Below are 23,161 nucleotides of genomic sequence, written 5' to 3'. Positions count from 1 at the left end.
TGGAGCCATTCCTTGGCCACTCCACATTATCGTCCTCCCACCAAACAAAACAACATAAATTGACCATATCTTCTTTATTCAACCCCAACCTCAAAATCTCCCGGTTATAGGGCGGGGATCCCCATCCAGCCAATATTTTGCCCAAAGGGCCATTCGGGTCGATTTTAAGTTTGGGGTTTTTACGGATCCTTTTAACACACTTTGTCCCTGAATTGGTCGACCCTGTATTTCCCCCCATTTCTTTTATGGGTGCTCAGCCTATCTTGAGTATGTGTGCCTATGTCCCTCCCAGCAACTCCTTCTCAGTTCCACACGTCACCGTCTCCGGATATTCAATAATATCCCCTTCACTCACTCCGTCCTGCAGACCTCCCCGAGGTCCCTCAAAAGGACTTCCACCCGGCCCCGTTGCCAGTTCTCACATCCACACACTCTATCCCGACCGCCCTGGACTCTTGTGTTCTGGTGTTTTCAAACCAGTACTCACCAGGGTCTGCGCGCAGATGTTACCCGGTCTGTCTTCAGGCTGTTCCGCACTTTATTCACCCTTCTCCTAATACTCGTCTTTATTGAAATTTTACGGGTTTCCAAGAGCTTCGCAGTCCTCTGGGTGGTTCCCCTCCTTTCAAAAGGAAAGGGGTGCACCTAAGGAGGACCCCTCAGAGTCCCAGCGCAGATTGGATCCCGGTCGAGCCCCCAATTTGTTTGTAGAATTCCTGGAAAGAAATTCAGAGACGAGGTTCGGAGTAGTAGAATAAAGTTTCTTTTATTATCAAAGTTGAGTTTAGTAAAAGGAAACGGTTTGCAAAGCGTGGTGGAACTCAACCATGCACTCACAGGAGTTACAGGGAAGAGCCACACCTCCTACAGAAGCGTAACAGCAGTTATATCCCTCCCTATCTCCTCCTATACCTACGTCAGCTATTCCTGACGTGGCAGGTCACAAACCTATCAGACGACACAATTATCCTACCTTACCTCCTACCTTACCATATATGGGTATTCTTTTGTTCTCTACATGTGGACATTCTCTACTTAGTTTTAGGCACGTACTCATGTTTTCTTGCACATGCTCAGTGAGCCTGTTGCTGAATAGAAAATTTTAAACTTTTCTAAAACCTTCCCATTCATAATTGTCCAGGGCTGTCTCTGCCCTGCTGAGCCCGCCAAAAGTCCCAGTCTGCAAACGGTGCTGCAAGGGGAACAGTCTGCAGAGCTTCCCTCCCTGTTGAGCAACTAAAAAGTAAGTAAAAGAGGGCCGGGGGTGGGAGGTGGGAGGCCGGTGGGTGCAGGGAGGGTTGCTGGCATGCGTGGGGCCCGGCAGGTGCCTTACCTGCCTTGGGCTGGGCCACTGGTGGCCCAGCTGGTGGTCGCCCTGCGCCGCCGCTGCCACGGCCGCCCGGGAGCATCCGGGCCTGCCTGCCGCTGCCCCTTGCCGGCTATGCCTCAGCCAGCGCAGGGGGCGGCACTGCACATGCGCGCCGCGGATGCGCGCCGCGCCGCGGATGTGCGCCGTGCCGCGGATGCGCGCCGCGTGCTTATGACCGGGGTCGCCGGTATAAAAAGGTTGAGAACCACTGTTCTAAACACAGGCAATTTTTTCCAGCTTTAAATTACAATGCAGTCCTTAGTAAGCTCTGGGCCTATAACCTGTTAGAGAATTTTAATTTCTCTATTGGTAAAAAATAAATCAGAAGCTCTCACAGTTGATTGCATTTAGCTGATTCAAATAACTTTATATTTGTATAAAAATATTTACAATACCATTCTTCTTTACAGCAACATATCTTAATGAAGACTTCTTACAGAGACAGACCAGAGACAAACCTTGAGACTGGAAATCCAGCTCCTAACTCAATACTCTTTTTGCACAGACTCAGTAGCACTTTCATCCCATTGGCTGACTAAGTTACCACATGACTCTTCCTGTTCATGAGTATTCCAACACTCTCCTCTCCTCCTCCCCCTTTTTCTTCAGTTTACCTCCAGCTCCGAGCTGCTTCCGGAAGCATCAATCAGCTGGAGCCAATCAGCTGGAGCCCTGCCGGCTCTTGGGGCTTCTGCCGAGCCCAGACAGTCATGCAGCTGCTCGGCTCGCTTAGGCTCATTCCCCTCCCCTGCTACACTTGGCTAGCATTTGTGTACCACCTGCAATGTGGCAAAGTACCACAGATGGTACGTGTACCACCGGTTGAAAAGCCCTGTACTAGAAGACCTCCAAGGTCCCTTCCAGCTCTATTCTATTCTAAAGCGGTTCATCTTAGCTTGCTGTATCAAGCAGGCCTTCACCTTAAACCATATATTCACTTCTTCTCCCATAACAACTTTGTGAATACAGCCATCTTGTTTCGATAGCCTTGTTTTGTTTATCACACTGTGTTGAACTCAGCATACATTTTGCTACTTGCTAAATATCCGAGCAGTTAAAAAGCTTACAAACATCCAAATACATTTGCAAACACTTCATCAATTCAATTCCAGTCCGAATAGCTCAGCCAGAGGCAGGAAGTTGACATCTTGACATGAACAAAGAGCCACATGGGAATGTTTCCTGTGCTCCCATCTCAATTGACAGCATCGTTTCAGACTGCAGAGAAAACATAGGACAAACAATGATCAGTTCAACACTGCAGAAGGACAGCAAAGTGACAGACCTGCAATGACAAAAACCATCTACTTTTGTTCCTGGATGAGGACAAACCAGGAGGCCAAGATCTATCCTGGTGGCTGACTTCAAGCTGGAGTGTGATTCTGACTAACCAGAACTGACCTTGACTTTCTTCTTGGGATCAGTTGCCCCCAAAGCTCAAACTAATATGGGTTTTATTTAGGTGGTGGAATCAAATAAAATGTACCGGTAAAGGAATATATTTGTAGCTCAGTGTTGAAATGTATTTGTAACTCTGGCTTGGGAATTCTGGGGGATGAAGTCCACACATCTTAAAGTTACTAAGGTTGAGAAACATTGTTTTGAGAAGGTCCTTGGTGCTCTCTGAGCTTGCTTGTTTTCTTGCAGACGTTTCATTACCTAACTAGGTAACATCATCAGTGCTAGTAAGGAGTCTCGTTTGCTGACAGCAAGCTCAGAGAACATCAAGGACCCCTCAAAATAAAATGTTTTGGCTTGACAAGGGGGAGGGAGGTAGAGGGAGTTTCCAACTAATGACCATAATGGAGCCTGCCCATTATGCTTCTAAGTCACGGTGGTCATAAAACAAGTCACCCATGTGACCAACACAATTTTACAACTTTTTTTTGAGGCAGTCAATTGTTCACCATGGGCTGGTTTTGTGGAAAACTGCAGGTTTTTGACAAAAACATCACAAAATGTGGTCATGACTATGGAGATTCTCAGTCATCCAGGTCATGGTTATTCTAAAATTGTTTTTCCAGGAGGCAACTGGACTTTCTTGTTTTTCTTTAAAGATGTTTCACTTCTCACCCAAGAAGCTTCTTCAGCTCTGATCAGATGGTGGGGAATGGAAGGATTTTTATTCCTTGCAGACAGCTGGTCATTTGCATTCTTCCAAGTGGCCTCAACGACTCTCTAAAATAGTGGTTCTCAACCTTTTTAATGCTGCAACCCCCAACCGGTCGTACGTTGAGGACTACCCAACCGGTCGTAAGTTGAGGACTTTCCCTGCCCGGGAGCGCCACGCATGCGTGGTGCTGCCCCTGCGCCAGCCGAGGCGTAGCTGGCAAGCAGCAGAGATGGCGCAGGCCGATCACCGGCTGGGCCACCAGCTGGCCCAGCCCAAGGGAGGTAAGGCACCCGCCGGGCCCTATGCGTGCCAGCCACCGTCCCTGCGCCCGCCGGCCTCCCACCTCCCACCCCTGGCCCTCTTTTACTTACATTTTTAGTAGTTGCTCAGCAGGGAGGGGTGGAAACTTCCAGATAGCTTGCCTTCACTGCAGACAACTTGCAGCACCATTTGCAGAATGGGACTTTTGGCGGGCTCAGCAGGGCAGAGACAGCCTGGACAATTCCTATTGGCTTTTGAAAGCCAATAGAATTAGACTCTATTCAAGAGAGTTTATTCTATTTGCTTTCAAAAGCCAATAGAATAAAAGGGAGTAGCACAGCTAAGGAAAAGGGGGAAAAAATGGCAGACTGCGTTGTTTGGCGACCCCTGTGAAATGGTCGTTTGACCCCAAATGGGGTCCCGACCCACAGGTTGAGAACCACTGCTCTAAAAGAAGGCAAATAACCAGCTGTTTGCAAGGAGTGTAAATCCTCCCAGTTCCCACCATCCAGTCAGACGGAAGAAGCTTCTTGGATGAAAAGCAAAACATCTTCAAAGAAAAACAAGAAAGCCTCGGGAAAAAGCACCTTTAGGAAAACACGGTCATGTGGCTGCAGGAAGCTGCAAACAGCCATAAGTGCTATGGAGAGGTGGGGGTGGGGAAGATGGGCCCCCTTAATATTTTGGAAGCTGGTTGTAAGTACCTCTGAGGAGGTCCGTTGTAACTTCAAATGGTTCCTGAGCAACTGGGCATAAGTGGAGCTCTACCTATAAAAAAAGATGAGAAGGCAGAAATGACCAAAGTTAAGGAGATTGAGAAGCCTTTTTTAACTCTACAGTCATCAGGAACTGAACTTGATTCGGTGCCCTCAAATTTATTTAATTGCAATTCACAGGAGACCGGAACAGGAGCAGCAGCCAACACCACAATCGTCTGTTCCTTCTTAAGGCTTCCAAAATGAGGTCTTGAGCAATCTGGGGACTGCTCTCCCCCTCCCAGAAGAGGCTGCAGGAATCCCTGATTGTGGGAGAGAAACTCCTCTCCTTCTCCAGCGCCAGCATTCAGTTCAACCTGGTCAGAACTGGCAGCTGTTTTGCTGCAAAAGGGAGAAAAACAGGGAAGTTCCCATCTAGTTGTATAATGGGAAGCTTCCCGCTCCCTGTTGATGGGTCAGCTCCCTGAGGAGATGAATTCCTGGATATATTCTTCATCTCTCTTCTAGACTTCTCTTTTTCTCTTCTCCTCCATCCCTAAGTACCACCACCATGAAGGATTTTCCCTCCAGCCCAGCCATCTCCCCCCTTCTCCTTCCACATCTCCTCCCCCCCTCACCCCATCCTTTCTCAGGGAGAACCTCCATTTCTGGGGTCAAAGTTGCTCCCGACTCCTTCCCTCATCTCTCCTACTTCAAAGCTGAGGGTCCAAAAAGACAGAATTGGAGCCAAGTAGTCACAGCAGAGAAGCTGATTGGAGGGGCGCCGGTAAATAACCAGCTTGGTCTAGTAGTGAAGGCACCAGGTTAGACACTAGGAGACAGTGAGTTCTAGTCCAGCCTTACATACGAAAACAGGCTGGATGAATTTCAGCCGATCACCAGGAAAAGGTGAATTCTAGTCCCGCCTTAGGCATGAAAGCCTGCTGGGACTAGTCACTCTCTCTTTCAACCCACCCCACCTAACAGGATTGTTGTTGTGGAGAAAACAGGAGGAAGAAGAATACTATGTCTGCTCCCCACAAGGAGTTACTTATAAATAAATGCAAAGTAATTGTCAAGTTTCGAAGCATGATTTTACTGGTGTGATAATTATTGCTTTTCAGGTGCCAATGAACTCCGGGAGGGGGGGAGAAAGGAAGGGTTGGAATGCAGTCATCAAAGATTCAGAAGCTAGACCGTGAGACTCAAGGACATTGCACCAGGTGTTTGACAGATCCAGAGACACTTTCTCATAACAATATTTTTCTACTTAATTGGCCTACGTGACCTGACCCAGAGGGAGGAGGGAGAATTCCATGCTTTTCCTATATCGGTTTGAGAGGGATCTTGCCAGAGCTGGTTTTGCTTTCATGTGTGCCGAAATGATGTACTCAATAAAGTTTTACATTAAGAGATTGGAATTTCTCGAAGGTGTTTGCTTGGTTGGGTTCGTCAGTCAGAACCTTGACAGTAATAAAATAAAATAATAAAGATGGGATACAAAATTTAAACGGACAAACCTACCTGAAGGGCTCCAGGCAGCCCATAATATTTTTATAGCAGGCTGAGAAAATTTTGAACCTGGACTGTTCCCCAATCCTACCCGCCCGTCATTCTTACCGACATCTTTGCTTGCATTTGCTCTCAGATACATTTCACAGCCTGGACTTTGATTCTCGCATGCAAAACACAAAAATATTTGCTAATAATTCTACTCACGAGAAGGGTCATTCCTGGGATCATCCTCTCTCCTGAATCCTAGATTGCAGAAAGAGAGAGCAAAAAGAGGAGATGTTAGGAGAAAAGCTCAGGGGAAGGCAGTCAACGATGGGAAGGCGTAAACTTTCATGACCTCACTTCAAAAGATGCATATTGCAAAAGCTGGTGCCTTTTAACAAAATGTGTTAATCTGAAAAAGGGTTTCTAAGATCTGGGGGGGGGGGGAATAGGACTTTAATGTTCTCCAGAAAGAAGACTGATAGGAAGGCCTGGAAAAAAAACAGAAACATTGGGAGGAAAACAGTTTGTCAGTTTTTTTACAAATGGCTTTGGGGAAAAAAAGAAAAAAAAAACAGACACCCCCCCCCCTGTTTTTCTCCATTTTTTCTGGGTTTTTTTTTCCAGGCCTTCCCATCTCTATTTGGGACTAACCAAATCTCAGGGAGGGGAGGTTATTGCCCTGTTTCCAAAAGGAGGAGCAGGAACAGAAACGGTACCCTTTCTGGATCCAACCAAAAGACATTGCCGACACATCAGGAATCAAAGCATGCCAACCTCACACGGCAACAGGCCTTCCAAATAGGATCAAATCAGTCCCTCTCTTAGGGCAGAGAATCCCAGGATCCTGGCTTTGATACAAATGGATCGTGTTAAGATATTCAAATTTAGTAGCTGGAGCAGTGGGGTTGTGCAGTGAGCCCAAATACACAGGGGTTGTTTTCAACATCCAGCTTGAGGATCCAAATAAATCATCAGATTCACTCTGTTTCTGAAAATCTTACTGTTTATACACGGCATGGTAATGTCAAAGCAAAATTAACTTTGAGGTTCCCAGACACCAATTCATAGAATTAAACCAATAAAACAAATATACATACATATAGACATGGATTGGGGGTTTTAATTCCTAGTCCATGTCTATATGCATGTATATTTGCTTTTATGTATTTCCAGATTTTGGGGAGGCGATATGTCAAGAATGAAACTTTGGAAGCTATGTGCCTGTTCATTTCGACTTGCCATTTCTTTAGGCGTCATGTATATTTGTTTTTAACTAGGTACTGATTGGTTTGAGTGTGCTGGCTCCTGCCTGAGGAACACTGCACTGTGATTGGTTGTTGTGGGTGCGGTGGAAGGGGAGTGTCCCTTTTTCCCGCCTTTTTTCTTCTGTGTGCCTTCTGGGCTCTGCTGTTTACCTCAAGATGCTCCTGTTTGCCTGACTATCTAGTCTGCTGTATACATAGAGATGTTAAATATATTTATTTATATAAACCTACAAGTTTGTGTCAGCTGCTGCGCAATTCCCTGACAGGATCACCTGATTATCAATGATCAATGGATCATTCCCCAGGAGCAAAGGGAAATGGAGAAAGCAGCAAGCAGAAGCAGCAGCTGGGAGGGGAGGAAGATTTTCATTGAAGCCCTTCTCTTTGAACAAAGCCTTTGAGAGGGATAGAACTGGAATGCCTCTTCCCGACTCAGAAGAAGACAGGACTGTCAGCTGAACTGAGAGTGGAATCCCAGCAAGAAGCTGAGATCTCAGATGCTCCTTAAGTCAGCTGGGAAAACAGGGAAAAAGGAAGCCCAGAAAAAGAAGAGAAACAGTTTGGTCTAGTGGTTAGGGCACTGGGCTAGAAAGCGGAAGACCATGCTTGAGATCAGGTCCTGCCTTAGCCACGAAAGCCAGCTAGGTGACCTTGGGCCAGTTGTATAACCACCTCACAGGGTTATTGTTGTGGAGAAAAAAATAGGAGGAAGGTGTGTTGGGTATGTTTACAGCCCTGAGTTATTTGTGAAAATAATAAAGACAGGTAATAAATAAATGGATAAATAAACAAGCAAGCAGCAAGTAAGCAAACAAGGTAGCTAGCTCCCCAAAGGGAGACACATGGGAGAAATAGATCCATCTTTCAATCACCCAGAAAAGGATACTTACTGAGAAATGCCAAGATCCCAGAAATTGCACACACGAAGATAACGCCAGCCACACTAACACCGATGATGAGCCCCAGACTGGAACTGGATTCTGGAACTGGATTGGGGGAAAGAACAGATCACTCCATGGGACCACAAAAGATCTACTTATTGGGGGAAAAGATCTCAAACAGCGAGAAAGATAAGGGATCTACCAAGTTAAGAAATGTCAGATGTTTTTACGTCATAGGAGACGTGTAGAATAGACTAGACTAGACTAGACTAGAATAGAATAGAATAGAATAGAATAGAATAGAATAGAATAGAATAGAATAGAAGCAATGGATGGAAACTGATCAAAGAGAGAAAGAACAATTAATCAGTGGAACAACCTGCCTCCAGAAGTTGTAAATGCTCCAATACGGGAGGTTTTTAAGAAGAGACTGAACAACCATCTGTCTGTAATAGTATTTGGTTTCCTGCCTGAGCAGGGATTGGACTAGAAGACCTCCAGGTCCCTTCCAACTCTACTACTATTTATTGTTGTTGTTGTTGTTGTTGTTGTTATGATTATTATATATCTGGGCACAATTTCTCTTCCATAATCCTCCAGCTGTAAAAAGCCCAGCCTTTCCCTCCCTGTAGCCTCTCACCCTTCAGGTCCAGATCCAGAGGCTGCTGCAAGCCATCGTGCTCCACGTGGCACCGATAGCGGCCCCTCTCCTTGGGATCGATTTGGATTCCGAGCGAGTAATAGTAGGTCCCATCTGAGTTGGGGGCCAGAGACTCATGAAAGGTATCCTGCAGCCAGAATTCCCCATCCCTCATCCAGGAGGCATCGATCCCCCTGGGGTAGAAGCCGTGGATTCGGCAGACGTGCCTCTCCATACCATCGGCTTCTGTCCTGCTGCTCATCGTCACCACTGGAGGAACTGGGGAAAAAAAGGGATGTTAGAATCAAAATTGAGCCTCTCCGGAAATTAGCTTGACATGCATCGCACGTGCAACCAGAACTAGGAGTCTCCAAATAAATCAAGCTCCTTTGAACAATTTCTTTCGGCCAGAAAAACAAACATAAAAGCACTTTATTAAATACAGCTAACTCTCGACTTACAACATTTAGTGATTGTTCAAAGTTACAACAGCACAGGAAAAAGTGACTTAGTTTTTCACACTTACAACCGTTGCAGCATCCCATAGTCACATGATCAAAATTCAGATGCTAGGCAACTGACTTGTATTTATGATGGTTGCAGTGTCCAGGGGTGATATGATCACCTTTTACGACCTTCCGACAAGCAAAGTGAGTGGGGAAGCCATGTTCTCCTAACAACTGTGTTACTCATTTTAACTGCTATGATTCACTTAACAACTATAAGAAGTCGTAAAATGGGGCAAAATTCACTTAACAAATTTCTTGCTTCTCAACAGAAATTTTGGGCTTAATTGTTTTTGTTAAGTCGAGCTGTATTATTATTTTCTCTGTTGCCTTGCAAGTACACTGAGTGTTTCTGTCCCAGAGACAAATTTCTTGTGTGTATAATCACCTGTGGCCAAATCAAGTATTCAATTTGATTCAAATGAACTCTTCTGGTCCTACTTCCTATCTGGGTTACTGTCATTGTTCCGACTAATGAAACACTTCAAAGAACTTCAAGGCGTTGTTTATCCTAAAAAGTCTTTAATCGTGAAACAAAGTGTCGGCACAGCATGGTGGATGCCAAGATCTGAATTCCCCTCCCCTGAGCACATAATATTCAATCATAATTCCCTCCTCTAATTTGCAGTCATAAATCACGTTCTCCAATCAGTTTGAAGGGCAAAGTTTCCCTTCCATTCTGTAGCCCAAGGTTTCTTATCTTAACTAATCCCCACACACATTATTTCTTCTCCCCTCCCAGCATCATCTAATTTAACTCTAAAAGTACCACACATCTTATACAGAGAGTGGCTGCCTCTTCATATTTTGTCAAAGCAAGAACATCCAATGTTAGCAGCACTGACAATTACCTTACAAGATTGACACTACTATTTCCACTTCTAGAGACTGATTTTTTAAAAAAAAAATATCAGAGAGGGCTAAAAACAGGGGCAGCATCAAGGCTGCAATCGGTTGGATGACTCCCCAGATTCTTCCTTGGAGATCTGGAACTTGGTTAAATAATGACTCTGAACAGCCAGCCGAAAGAGAATCAGAGGAGGCTTCAGCAAAGAGGAGGAGGAACTGCCCCCTGCACCTTATCCGAGAGCACACAGAGCAGAGAAAAGGCAGGCACAATGGAGGTCAGCCAGATTACGCGGGAGGAGAAGGCCCTGCCCGTCTTGATAGGCTGCACTGGGAAGCTTGGTATTTAAGACAGCAGGAATAAGAAGGCGTTACTGGGAACGTGCCAGTTTGCCGGCTGTTTATTTACTCGTGCTTCCTGCTTCACTGTGTTTGGAATCATGCCTTGGAGACTCTGAACCTTTCTTGCTAAGTGAGCTGTCATGTGTGTATTTAATTTTGGCCTGGTGGATTTAAGTTTGTTTCGTGGAGCAACTTTCACTTATTTACGAGCAACTTTCACTTATTTATGGACTATTGACCAGTTGCTTTGTGGACTAATCTTGGCTTGCTTGTAGCTGAGCCTATAGGGACAGTTCTGAATATTGGTAAAGGGAATTACTGGGGAACATTAATACACTCACTAAACCACAGTTACCTGGGTGTGAGTGAGTGGGGCAGCACATCGCCTGACGATTGCCAGCAGAAAACAAGCTGGGTCATCTGGCCTGTTCTTTGCCAGAAAACCTACACAGGAAACACTTGCAACATTTAAGCAGATGCAGCTCCCATACTTTCTCTCTGGCTGTTTCTCCATACCTTCCCTCAAGGATGTCTCCGATCTGTAGTGGTCGTTCTTCTGCAGCCACTCCGTGCAGATGGTCTCCATGAAATCTGTGAAACGCTGATTGGCGGCAGTTTCAACCCTCCGCTTCATCTCCTGAGCTTCTTTGTCAACTGCTGTCCAGATGCCAGTCGCCATCTCGTAGCCAAGGAAATGCCGCCCATCATAGCCGTACTGCCAACGGCCGCTCTTTTTCCCATCTTCCCCTACTTCACAGAAGACCATCAACTGGACGATGTGAAAGCCTAAAAGAAGCATCCCCAAGGTTAGGAGGAAAAGCTCTCTAGGAAATCAGAGAAAGCCATTTCCTGCTGGAGCTCCAGATTCTGTGACTGCTGAGACAAGAAAGCAAGGAAGACAAGGATTGCAGGAAGAGATCTTGAAGGCAAGTCAAGGTTGAGACAGAATTTGGGATCTGTAAGACAGATTTCTCACTCTAAAGGAACTCACTATAAACAATGCTGGGAAATTCCTCATACAGTTCAAATTTCCTTAATTAAGATAGGATTTCTTAGAGGCCCACATCTCCCGGCACTGGAGTGAAGTCGCCTTTCCTGAGATCACTTTCAGATAACTCAAAATTGTGAAGGCAAAAGATTATTATTAGCATTTGTGGATGATATTTGTTACAGATGTTGAGACTCTAGAAAGAGTGCAGAGAAGACAACAAAGATGATTAGGGGACTGGAGGCTAAAACATATAAGGAACGGTTGCTGGAATGGGTATGTCTAGTAGTTTAATGAAGAGAAGAATGAGGGGGGACATGATAGCAGTGTTCCAATATCAGGGCCTGCCCCAAGAACAGGGGGTCAACCTCTTCTCCAAAGCACCTGAGGGCAGGACAAGAAGCAATGGATGGAAACTAATCAAGCGGAGAAGCAACCCAGAACTGAGGAGAAGTTTCCCGACAGTGAGCACAATTAACCAGTGGAACAATTTGCTTCCAGAAACTATGAATGCTCCAACACTGGAAGTTTTTAAGAAGACTGGACAAAAATTTGTCTGAAATTGTATAGGGTTTCCTGCCTGAGCAGGAAGTTGGACTAAAAGATCTCTAATGTCTATTCTATTCTATTCTATTCTATTCTATTCTATTCTATTCTATTCTATTCTATGTTGTTGCTATGAAAATTATACGGATGTACAGGTAGTCTGATGACTGTTAGCTTTAGCGACTGTTCAAAGTTAGATGGGCCTCCCCAAAGGTACTTACGATCTGATTCCGAAACCAACAGCTATTTCCCTCCCTGTGGTCACATTTAGGCACTCAGCAACCACTGTGCATTTACCGCCATTTGCAGCTTTCCATAGTCATGTGATTGCAATTTGTGACATTTTTTGCCCCAAACTGGCATTTTCTTCCAATTTTTGGCAAAAACAGCCCATGATCACATGGGAATTAGGGAGGCGGATCGTCTTCAGAGCCAGAATGGACTCCTTCCCAGCCGATTCCAGCCTGACTCCAAGGTTGCTGAGCCCTGAGGATGACCCGCTATCCGTCCTGTACCTCAGTATTCTCAAAACAACCTTTCAGCACTGTATTGGCTGCCAGTGGACTGATCAGGGGAGTTGGGTTTCTGCGGGGGAAAAATAGCTTGGTGCTTTGCACAGGAATGTTAGATTCCACTTGGCCTTACTGCAACCTCTGTCTCTTGGTAAAAGTTCTTTTGCTTAACCACATAGCATCAAGAGTTGTCCTTTCCTGGCTTCCGGTTCTGGTTTGTGGCGGTCCGTTCGGGCGAAGGGAGTCGTCTCTTTGCCGACCGAGTTTCCGCTGCCAGTAGACCCCTGAGAGGGTCAAAAAGATGCTCTGGAGGAGCGTCTACCATTGAGGATAGATAGTTGCAGAGGAGCGGCGGTGTCCTCTGTGCACCAAGTATCTCCTTTGGGCCGACAGGGTAAAGAAATGGTGGATCATTTAGCTGCGCCAACCGCAAGCCACAAGATCAGCTAAGCAAATGGACCCACCATGGAGAACACGGTGAGACTTTCCTTTCACTTCTATTTTCTTTATGCCTGTGAAAAGTTTTCTTTTTTCTTGGAATTACTCCCTTTTCTGGTGAAGCGACTTTTTAAATGGGGGAAGAGAAGCTCAAAGGATTAAATTTATTTTTGTTTTAATGGTTGATTTTATTTTTGGATATTGGGAGCCTCAAGAAAGTTTTTCATAATATTTGGAGAATACTGTTTGCTTTTATCTTTATGGTGTCCAGAAGGATTGAATATCTGACTAATCTTGATTATTATCTGGAGGACGTTCTCTGACAAATCTATTCATTGCATTAGCTATTTTTTTCTTCGCTGGAAAGGCTTTCATTTTGTACAAAGTAAAAAGACGAGGAAGCTGGCAGGAGATGGATATTGTGATTGTTTTTTAAATATAGTCTCCTTTAAAAGGATAAGGATTTTAAATATAATAAAAATGAGGAAACCGGTGCAGATCTTACTTATAAGTACATTCTGGACAAAATTTTGGAAAATACGGAGAAGATAATTGCTTGCTCAAAGGAGATTTCTTTGTATTGACAAGGCAAAATACAAGGATTAAGTGAAACATTAGTTTATAAACAAGAGACTTGTGCTCCGCTTATTGAGTTGGAAGAAGTAAATGCACAGTTGGACTATCGATATTGGAAAAAAGACTTGATACCAACGGACAAAGGACTTATGATAAGGAACTGGAGGACTTTGTTTCAGAAGGACAAGTTGGCCTGCAGACGCCTTTTGACTTTGAGATAGAGAAAAAAACATGGGAAGAAGAGGAAAACTCGATCAAAGAGGACGATGTAAAAGAAAGGATTTTAATTGAAATTTATTCAATCTTAAAAGAAAGGGGAAATGATGTTTTGCTACGAGTCACCCAGATTAATTATAATTTTCATATTAACTTAACAAAATGCACAATGGGAGCTTTCCTTTTGGAGTGTATAATGTGGCAGGCGGACGCCCAATTATGGAAACCTATTTGGAATAGAAAGAAACTCAGAATAAGATATAAATATTAAATCTGATTATAGTAATGTGGTAAAGGTTTTATAGTGATCTGGATTGATTTGGATTTGGACTTTGTTAAAAGGGCTTTATTTGTTTTTAATATTAGAGATGGTAAAATGAGAAAAGAATTGAAATATGGGAAAAGATGGAATTAATTATTGGAGATTTGGAGAAACAGTGAAAAATAATAGAATATTGGTGAGAAAGAAAAGAATTTATTTTTGGAGTTAATAATGCTTAAATAAAAAAACTCTTGGGGCACCTGAATAGTAAATGAATATGTTAGTTTAAGATTAAATATTTGCAAAATTAAGAAAGCATGATACAGGATCTTTGGGATGGATTATGTGTTTTTGTAAATTTTTATTGATTAATGAAATATATAGAGAGTAATATATTCAATGAAAATTTGTCTTAGAAATGTTTTAATGAGCTTATAACAATATAAATAGATAGATAATGTTAGCCTATTTTGAATTATATAACCTGAATGAGACGTTATATTAGTGAATGAATTAGTTTTAGAAAGATATTGATTTTATTATATATATATTTTTAAATAAATGGAGAGTTTTTTATGTTTAAGTTTAAATGTTTGAAGAAATATAGGTTTCTATAGATTGAAAACTTTTTATGGATTAATGCAGTTGATGGTTAGACATAGTAGTAGTAATAATAATAATAATTATTATTATTATTATTATTGTATTGACAAATTCGCTATTAGTCAATTGCAAAAGGCGGCCTTACTAGGAACTGCTTCCATCCTGCGACGATATCTGTAATACCATCAAACATCCACATCTGCCTATCCCAGGTCATGGATAAGGACTCGATAGGTAGACAAAATGCCAAATCCAGTCTGAACATCTGGCTGACTGTGCGATGATCAATAATAATAATAATAATAATAATAATAATAATAATAATAATAATAATAATAACGTGGCAGTGCCTGGAGATAGCAGAATAGAAGAGAAAGAACTGGAGAAGATAACAAAATACAAAGACCTACAAATAGAAATAGAAAGACTGTGGCAAAAGCAAGCAAGGGTAGTACAAATAGTAATAGGCTCCTTGGGTGCAATCCCAAAACAACTGGAGCACCACTTGAACACAATTGGCATTGACAAATTCGCTATTAGTCAATTGCAAAAGGCGGCCTTATTAGGAACTGCTTCCATCCTGTGACGATATCTGTAATACCATCAAACATCCACATCTGCCTATCCCAGGTCCTGGGTAATGACTCGATAGGTAGACAAAATGCCAAATCCAGTCTGAACATCTGGCTGACTGTGCGATGATCCATAATAATAATAATAATAATAATAATAATAATAATAATAATAATAATAGTAAAGTTGGAAGGCACCTTGGAGGTCATCTAGTCCAACCCCCTGCTCAGGCAGGAAACTCTATACCATTTCGGACAAATGGCTGTCCAGTCTCTTCTTAAAAACCTCCAGTGTTGGAGCATTCACTGCTTCTGGAGGCAGGTTGTTCCACTGGTTAATTGTTCTAACTGTCAGAAAGTTTCTCCTATTAATTTGATTATAACATTCTATATAGATAGAGAGGGATATTTTTAAGAAATATTGTGCATATATTTACCATGTTATTGTTTGTTTTTTTAAAAAAATTGATCACCATGTTTCCACGTGGGTTCTTAAGCTGTGTTGGTGTAAAATGGAAAACTAATAAAAATTGTTTTGAAAAAAAAAAAAAAAAGAGTTGTCCATTCCTGAGAGGGACAGGAGGGACAAGTCCTTACACTTATGAAATGAAATGAACGTGCCACGACCGAACAAAATACCTCTTGCACATCACATCACAGAGAGCATTGCCTGTTTTCCCTTGTAAGAATTTTCATTTCCATTAAATAAAGTTCGTTCTGATGAAATTGGCTTTTAGTCCCCAGTTTCTGGAGAACCCAGAAGGACACAACACAGTGTTCCTCAACTATGGCTCTTTTAAGAGGAGTGGACTTCCACTCCCAGAATTCCCCATCTGGAGATGTGGTTGTTTGGATGCTACTTACTATCATATTTGGTGGTCATGTAAAAATATAAAAGCCTTTTGGATTAAGATATGGTGGAATATTCAAAGAATTTTTAGAAGGAGGGTTAGATTTACCCCACAATTGTTTTTGTTAGGTATTGTTACTGATTGTGATACTAAAGAGACCACATTGATGTTAAATTTAATTACAGCCGCAAGGTTGTTAGTAGGGCAATGTTGAAAGAAGGAATCTTTGCCTACTTTGCAAGAGTGGTTTTTTAAAGTTTCTTATTTGGCGGAAATGGCAAAGATTTCAGCTTTTTTGAAGGATCAATCGCAAGAGAAGTATTTTGCGGTATGGAAAAAATGGATAGATTTTATACAATATAAGTTGGATATTAAAAAATACTATTTAGCTTTCCAATAACTTATATTTAAAATTTAAAATATTTTATAGATTTTATTCTTTTTTTCATTTTTATCTTTTATTTTTATTATACTTTCTTTTATCTTTTTCTTTTTTCCTTTTCTTTATTCTTTTTCCTTTTAAGTATTTTTTGGGGGGGGGGTATTTATGTTTTTTTATACATATATTATTGTTAATTATCTTATAATTTGTTCAATTAATGTATTTAGATCTATTCATGGTTTATATCTTTTTTAAAGATTTTTCGAAGAAATTTTAATTAAGCCTATGTTCAGCTCTGGGAAGGTCGGGGGATGGAATGGGAGGGTTAGGGAGGTTTGGGGAAGGGTTGTTCTGTTTTTTGTAAAATTTCAAAAAATTCAATAAAAAAAAAAGAATTCCCCATCTGGCGGTCTTTGAAATCTGACCTCCATTTCCATGGCCATTAGGAAGAATACGCCCCCCCCCCTTCCGTGCATGAGGAGACCTGCCTGGATAGAAACATCATAAATAAGTCTAGATACTTGGGTCAATAAATATGTTTTTGCCCTATCCATAGTATGGAGCCTGGTATGTGTCTATGGAGATTCTCAGTCAAAGGTGCTTTTTTCAAGCGGCAACTGGACTTTCTTGTTTTTCTTTGAAGACGTTTTGCTTCTCATCCAAGAAGCTTCTTCTGCTCTGACCGGATGGTGGGGAATAGAAGGACTTATACTCCTTGCAGACCGCTAGCCATTTGCATTCTTTCAGAGAGTCATTCAAGCCACTTGGAGGTTTACCTGTGTGCTCAGGGACACCTGAGATGTGCAAATGGGGATGGAGCCTTCTTGGAAATGTCTGAAAGGACTGTGTTGTAGACTGGAGGTAGATGATGTTGTATCCCTCCCCCTCTGTTGATGTCGTATCCCTTCCCCTCTGTTCAATTTTGACATAGATGGCTTCGTTGACCCCTCTTTCAAACCTCTTTCAAACTCTCTGTCCAAAATGTGGACTTTGCTGTCTTTGAAAGAGTGGCTTTTGTCTTTTAAATATAGATGGACTGCTGAATCTTGTCCCGATGGGTTTGTTCTCCTCTGTTGTGCCATGCGTTTGTGAAGTGGTTGTTTTGTTTGTTTTGGGTTACGGTTGTGATTCCTCACCAGCCAGTGGATCTGGCAGGTGAGTTCTGAAGAATCAGATGAGGAGGAGGGACCTGCAGTGACATTAGAGTCAGAAGAAAGATCTGAGGAGCTCCAAGACTTACACTCGGACAAGGAGCCTGGCCCCTCTACTCACATGCAGGCTGAGACACAGCTGTGCTAGAAGCCTGAGTTGGACAGTGATGAAGAACAGTTGGGAAATATGCAGGATGCACAAAAGCACAGGCAAGAGAAGCGAGTAGGACAGAGGAGTGCAATGGGGTTGCTCCAAAGACAAAGGAGAAAGTATTAGGAAGCCACGCCTTAGCTGAATTATAAAAGGGAAAGTGTGGGAGGTGCTGGTTGCTGAAGGCAACCGTTCGTGTTGAGGATCGAGTTTCTGTGAACTGTTTGTTTGCCTTGGACATTGACTTAGGTCTGTGAGAATAAAAGGGGTTGGTTTTTTCTTGCCGTTCCTGCCTGCTTGTTGAAAGAGGGGTTTCTCCTTGTGAGCATAACAAGGACTCACGTAGGCTGGGACAGAACAGTTACTAACTTATCAACTGCAGTGATTTGCTTAACAACTGGGGCAAGAAAGGTCGTAAAATGGGGCAAAACTCACTTGACAAATGTCTCACTTAGCAACAGAAATGTTGGGCTCGATTTGCTCAGTTTTCTGCACCCACACACAAAAAAATTCACATTCCTGATGCTTCTCGGTGAGACTGTCATATTTTCATTTTAGACTCGAGCCCACTTGAGTTCTGCAAGAGGGAAAAGGCCAGGGCATCAGCAACCAGCTTATTGTGGGCCAATTGGTCTGATTCATGAGGAAGGCAGGAAGATCCCTAAGAAAACGGAGCTTTCCCCTCTGTCTCCTTTCTTGCAGGATAACACCCACATCTCTCCCACCCCTCACTTACCTCCACTTTGGTTATAGCGTCTCTGGAGCATTTGCACGTCCTCCTGAAAGCGTTTCTCATCTTTTTGCAAAATCCAGGTGTACTTGTTATAGAATCTGGAATCTTCCTTCTCCAGTGTATTTATCCAATCCACTCGAGGATGCATCTTCCTGGTGTGGCTTTCGTAGCGAATGATGAGCTGATCATCTATATAACGTTCGCCTGTGAAGGGTGGCAGCCCTGGACAAGCCTCCGTCGCAGAAGAGTAGCTCACACGGATTACGTGAGGGGAGGAGCCTAGGGAGAAACGAGAGCAGAGCGGAGCTAAGAGGGACTAGAGACGGGTTATAGACTGAGGCTCCAGAGAAGTTGCAGCATGAGGTGCAATATGGGACTGTCAGAGCTGCCATCAAACGCTTAGCATTCGTGACTGTCAGCCTGCCTTGAAGTATGGAGGGAGGGGAAAGTGAAACAGTTGAATGTGGCCCCATCACAAAGTGGACTTTTCCCATAACAAGAAGTATTACTATTGGACAATGTGAACACCCGGTGGGAGGGGATGAGAGAATCTATTGTTTAATTAAGCGAGCTTTCGAGTGGGAAAGCCAGAACTGGTGTCAACTCTACAAATGAGCATGGCTGCAGCCATTTTCCTTCTCATTCCAGGTTGCCACATAGAACCGAGAGGTGTTGCCCAGGTGCTTCGCTAGTCAAAATAATCTTCTGTCCCATGAGAACGAAGGTCATCGGCTGCTCCCGAGACTAGGGACTGGGCGTTTCATAAAAGCCTGCCAAATAATCATATTGGTTGGGACATTTAACTTTGTATTGGGAAATTGTTGCTTGTGTATCCAGACTTGGTTTCACTTTTGACCATGCTGACATTTTGTAACTAATAAACATGTTATTTGAGGAATTTCGAAGCCTCGGCATTCTGCTTTATTCATCTCTGTCTGTCGGAACCATGACAGCTGGTTTTGTGTGCCAATGTAAATATTGGCACACAGATATTCCCTTGTAAGTTTTTGCAGTCAGGCCCACTTTTATGAGAATTTTTACAGCATCCATTAAGCAAATCACATGGTTCTTAAGTGAATAACATGATCATTAAACAAATTCAGCTTCCCTAATGGGCATTTTTGCCAGGAATCAGACAAAAAAAAAAAAAAAAGGAAATCTTGATCACATGGCCAGTGCAACTGATGTAAAGCTGGTTGCCAAATGCTCAAACTGCAATCGTGTGTGTGTGTGTGTGTGTGTGTGTGTGTGTGTGTCAGTCATAAATGTGAGCACAGGCCTTAAGTCATTTTTTCTTAGGCTGTCATAACTTAGAGTAGAATAATTACTTTAATACTAGTTTTTATGATGGTTCTATGTTAATGAGCGATATGAGAGAATATGATAAACATTTAAATATAAAAAAGTTTACTGTTAGATATTTATTAAAAGGTATAGGTTATAAAATGAATTGGCACTGTGAGAATATTGATAAATGGGCCAACTTAAAACTAATAGATGAAGTTAATTAAGAAAAAAAATGTAATTGTAACATATTTAAAATTGTTATAGGCAGAAACTATTTGTTTATAAAAACTCATTTAATGGAACAAGATAAATATTAATGAAGGATTGGATGGGACTGGTCTGTCTCACAGATACTTTGAGGAAAAACTAAAAGTGTGTCCATTTTGCTTCATAAAGGATTTCCAATTGATGTACAATACATTACTGATGTAAATGGATGTTATTTAATTTTAAATGCTAAAATAGCAGGACTTGTAATAGCTATGGTTAATGTTAATGGGTGTAATTTAGATTCTATTATGTTTTATTAATTTCTTCAATAATTGAATGAGTGTATTTATGATGAGGTAAAGGAGGGGATTTTAATGAAACATTAGACCCCAAACTGGCTAGATACACCAGCTTGATATACCAGCATTAACTACAAATATGAGTTACCTATCCTACAAAAAAACAAGATTAAAATAGCATGGGAAATAATTTGCAAAATGAACTGAAGCATTTATGGATACACAAAGCTAGATATCTACAATTCCATGCAGAGAAATATAGAAAAAGAATGTGAATTAAGTATTGTAATATCATCGCGGGCCTCAGTGCGTGCTTCTTTTCCTTTGACTATGCATACACTTTGATTTTTGTGTGTGTGGGGGTTTCTTAATCATTATTTTAAAAGCAATAAAACAGTTTCACTTTAAAAAGTAAAAACTATGCAATAGATGGGCTTGGCATGCTTAGCTGTCCTTCTATATTTAGGAAGGGCAGCAAAGAGAGCCCAGCATGGACAAACTTTCTGTCTGTTTTTTTTTTTTTTAAATATATATTTTAAAAACATTTAAAGAATTAAATAAATGACTAAAACAACCATTAAAAATAAAAAGACATTGTGATTGGAAAGTAAAACGCTGGAAAAACCAACAGGGACTTTTCAATCATCATAAATGATGCCCTTCATTATTGAGGGGGTCCTTGGTGCTCTCTCTGAGCTGGCTTGTTCCCTTGCAGACGTTTCACAACCCAGACTAGGACTAGCACTGATGAGGTTACCTAGTCTGGGTCAGGAAACGTCCGCAAGAAAACAAAGCCAGCTCAGAGAGCAGCAAGGACCCTCTCGTGTCAACCCTGAGTTACGAATATTCTCCTTTATTAGTACAATACATGATTACATGAATTCAGGGATCCCACCCGAGCATGCTAGTCGCGCCTTCAGGGATGTCAGGAGGGGTTGGAGGGCAAAAAAGTCACGAACGGGGTCCTATCGCAGGGGGTGCCCAAGATCCTGACCTTGCAACCCATCTAATTCCCCCCCTTCCTGACCCAGTTGTCCAAAATAAGCCGTTGCGCCCCTCCAGCTACGCCCCGGGACTCACCGAGGCTGCCCTCCAGAAGGCAGGAAGCGGCGGCCCCGAGAAGCCACAGGAGCCCCCAGCGCGGCCGCATCGCTTCGGCGGTCCCGCTGAGCGGCCGCTTGTAAAGAAACTCTCCGCGCTTGCGCTTTGGAACCGGGATGCCCAGATCAGCTGGAACGCTGGAAAATCCCTCTCATTAAGGAGGGTGACGCTGGGAGATAGTGTCGAACGTGACGCAATAATGGAGGGGCGCGGCTAGGGAGGGGCGTGGCCAAGGCTGCGCGGGGTGGGGCTTCCTGGAATCCAAAGGGAGAGAAATATCATGCCCAATACAGAAGGGGGGGGGGGAAATAACACGTTCCGCTTTCACACGAGACGGGCAGGCAGGCAGGTGAAGAACGTAATAGCATAGCATAGCATAGCATAGCATAGCATAGCATAGCATACAATACAATACAATACAATACAATACAATACAATACAATACAATACAGTGTGATAGGATTAAGTGAATGCTCTTCAAAATTTAATATTGAAAGAATTTTTTAAAATTGAATCTGCTGTGTACGAGGAGGGATATGGCAGCCCGGACATTATTCCAGTATTTGAGGGGCTGCCACAAAGAAGCGGGGGGGGGGGAGGGCCAGAAGTAAAAATGTGGGGGAGGCTGTCTCATTTGGGGAGTCCGTACAGTGCCTGGCACAGAGCCCCAAGGCCAGCCCTTCTCTCTCAGCCCCAAGGAGGAGCCAATGGCAAACCAGTTCTGAAATACCAGGTCAATAATAATGATGATGATGATGATGATGATGATGATAAAAATTCGCAGTCGGGGCAGTTGCCAGGAATCACAAAAACTGGCTAGAATCGGGTCTTCAAACTTGGCCTATTTTATAACCTGTGGACTTCAACTCCCAGAATTCTGGGAGTTGAAGTTCACAAATCATAAAAGGGCCAAGTTTGAAGATCCCTGGACTAGATGGCACCAAAAGTGGGGGGGGGGAAACAACACCAGAGAGAAAGTTGAATTTTCTTCTGCACAGAAATTGTCCAAAGACTCGGCTGGCACCTTAAACACTTGTATTTCATACGGGGAGGGGAATCCTCTAATCCCTTATTTCTTATTATTCTAGAGTAAAGGCATTCATTTATCCAAAGCTCCAAACTTCTTTTGTTGGGTTTTTTTTTTTTTTTTTTGGAGGGAGGGCAATAAAAGCCATCTTTAAAGTGTTAAATTAAATTTTAATTAATTAAATTATTTTTCCCAAAATTAAATGCTAGCTTAAAATCCCCAACTCTGCCCAAACTCAGCCACCCTGGGAACAGACCCCTGCTCGCCTCAGGTGGTGTGCACAACGCACCGGATACGCCATGCATTGTTTTTTTGTGTGGTTTCCTTTTGCCTTTTGAACTGTTGCAACTGGTTGAACATCTGTACCAAAGGCACGGTCTACGTGGAGGGAGTTATGCGGTGGGGTGCCTGAAGGTCCTGGCTGGGGCCCCAGGCCTTTACAAGATTTTTGTACGTGGCTTAGACAAAAAGGAATGCTCAGCTAGAATAGAATAGAATAGAATAGAATAGAATAGAATAGAATAGAATAGAATAGAATAGAATAGAATAGAATGGAATGGAATGGAATGGAATGGAATGGAATGGAATGGAATGGAATGGAATGGAATGGAATGGGAATGGAATGGAGTGGAGTGGAGTGGAATGGAATGGAATGGAATGGAATGGAATGGAATGGAATGGAATAGAATAGAATAGAATAGAATAGAATAGAATAGAATAGAATAGAATAGAATAGAATAGAATAGAATAGAATAGAATAGAAAATATGGAATAGAGAATAGAATAGAATAGATAGAATAGAATAGAATAGAATAGAATAGAATAGAATAGAATAGAA

General features: G+C 42.6%; 1 protein-coding gene across 1 annotated transcript; it reads right to left on the bottom strand.

Annotated features, from left to right (window-relative positions):
* Positions 1 to 1,860: 1,860 nt before the first annotated feature.
* LOC120315359 (class I histocompatibility antigen, F10 alpha chain-like) lies at positions 1,861 to 21,480 on the bottom strand. Its single transcript, XM_039359594.1, has 8 exons — positions 21,276 to 21,480; positions 18,403 to 18,678; positions 10,935 to 11,204; positions 8,725 to 9,003; positions 8,094 to 8,189; positions 6,158 to 6,196; positions 4,448 to 4,511; positions 1,861 to 2,587 (listed from the first exon to the last, which is right to left on the bottom strand). The coding sequence occupies exons 1-7, from the start codon at positions 21,343 to 21,345 to the stop codon at positions 4,471 to 4,473; spliced, it is 1,071 nt and encodes a 356-aa protein (XP_039215528.1). The 5' UTR covers positions 21,346 to 21,480; the 3' UTR covers positions 1,861 to 2,587; positions 4,448 to 4,470.
* Positions 21,481 to 23,161: the final 1,681 nt, after the last annotated feature.

This window comes from Crotalus tigris, unplaced genomic scaffold (genome assembly GCF_016545835.1).
Source record: "Crotalus tigris isolate CLP2741 ecotype Arizona unplaced genomic scaffold, ASM1654583v1 scf7180000019079.287715, whole genome shotgun sequence".
Lineage (NCBI taxonomy): Eukaryota > Metazoa > Chordata > Lepidosauria > Squamata > Viperidae > Crotalus > Crotalus tigris.
Note: the sequence above shows the minus strand (reverse complement) of the source record. Positions and strands in the feature narration are given on the sequence as shown.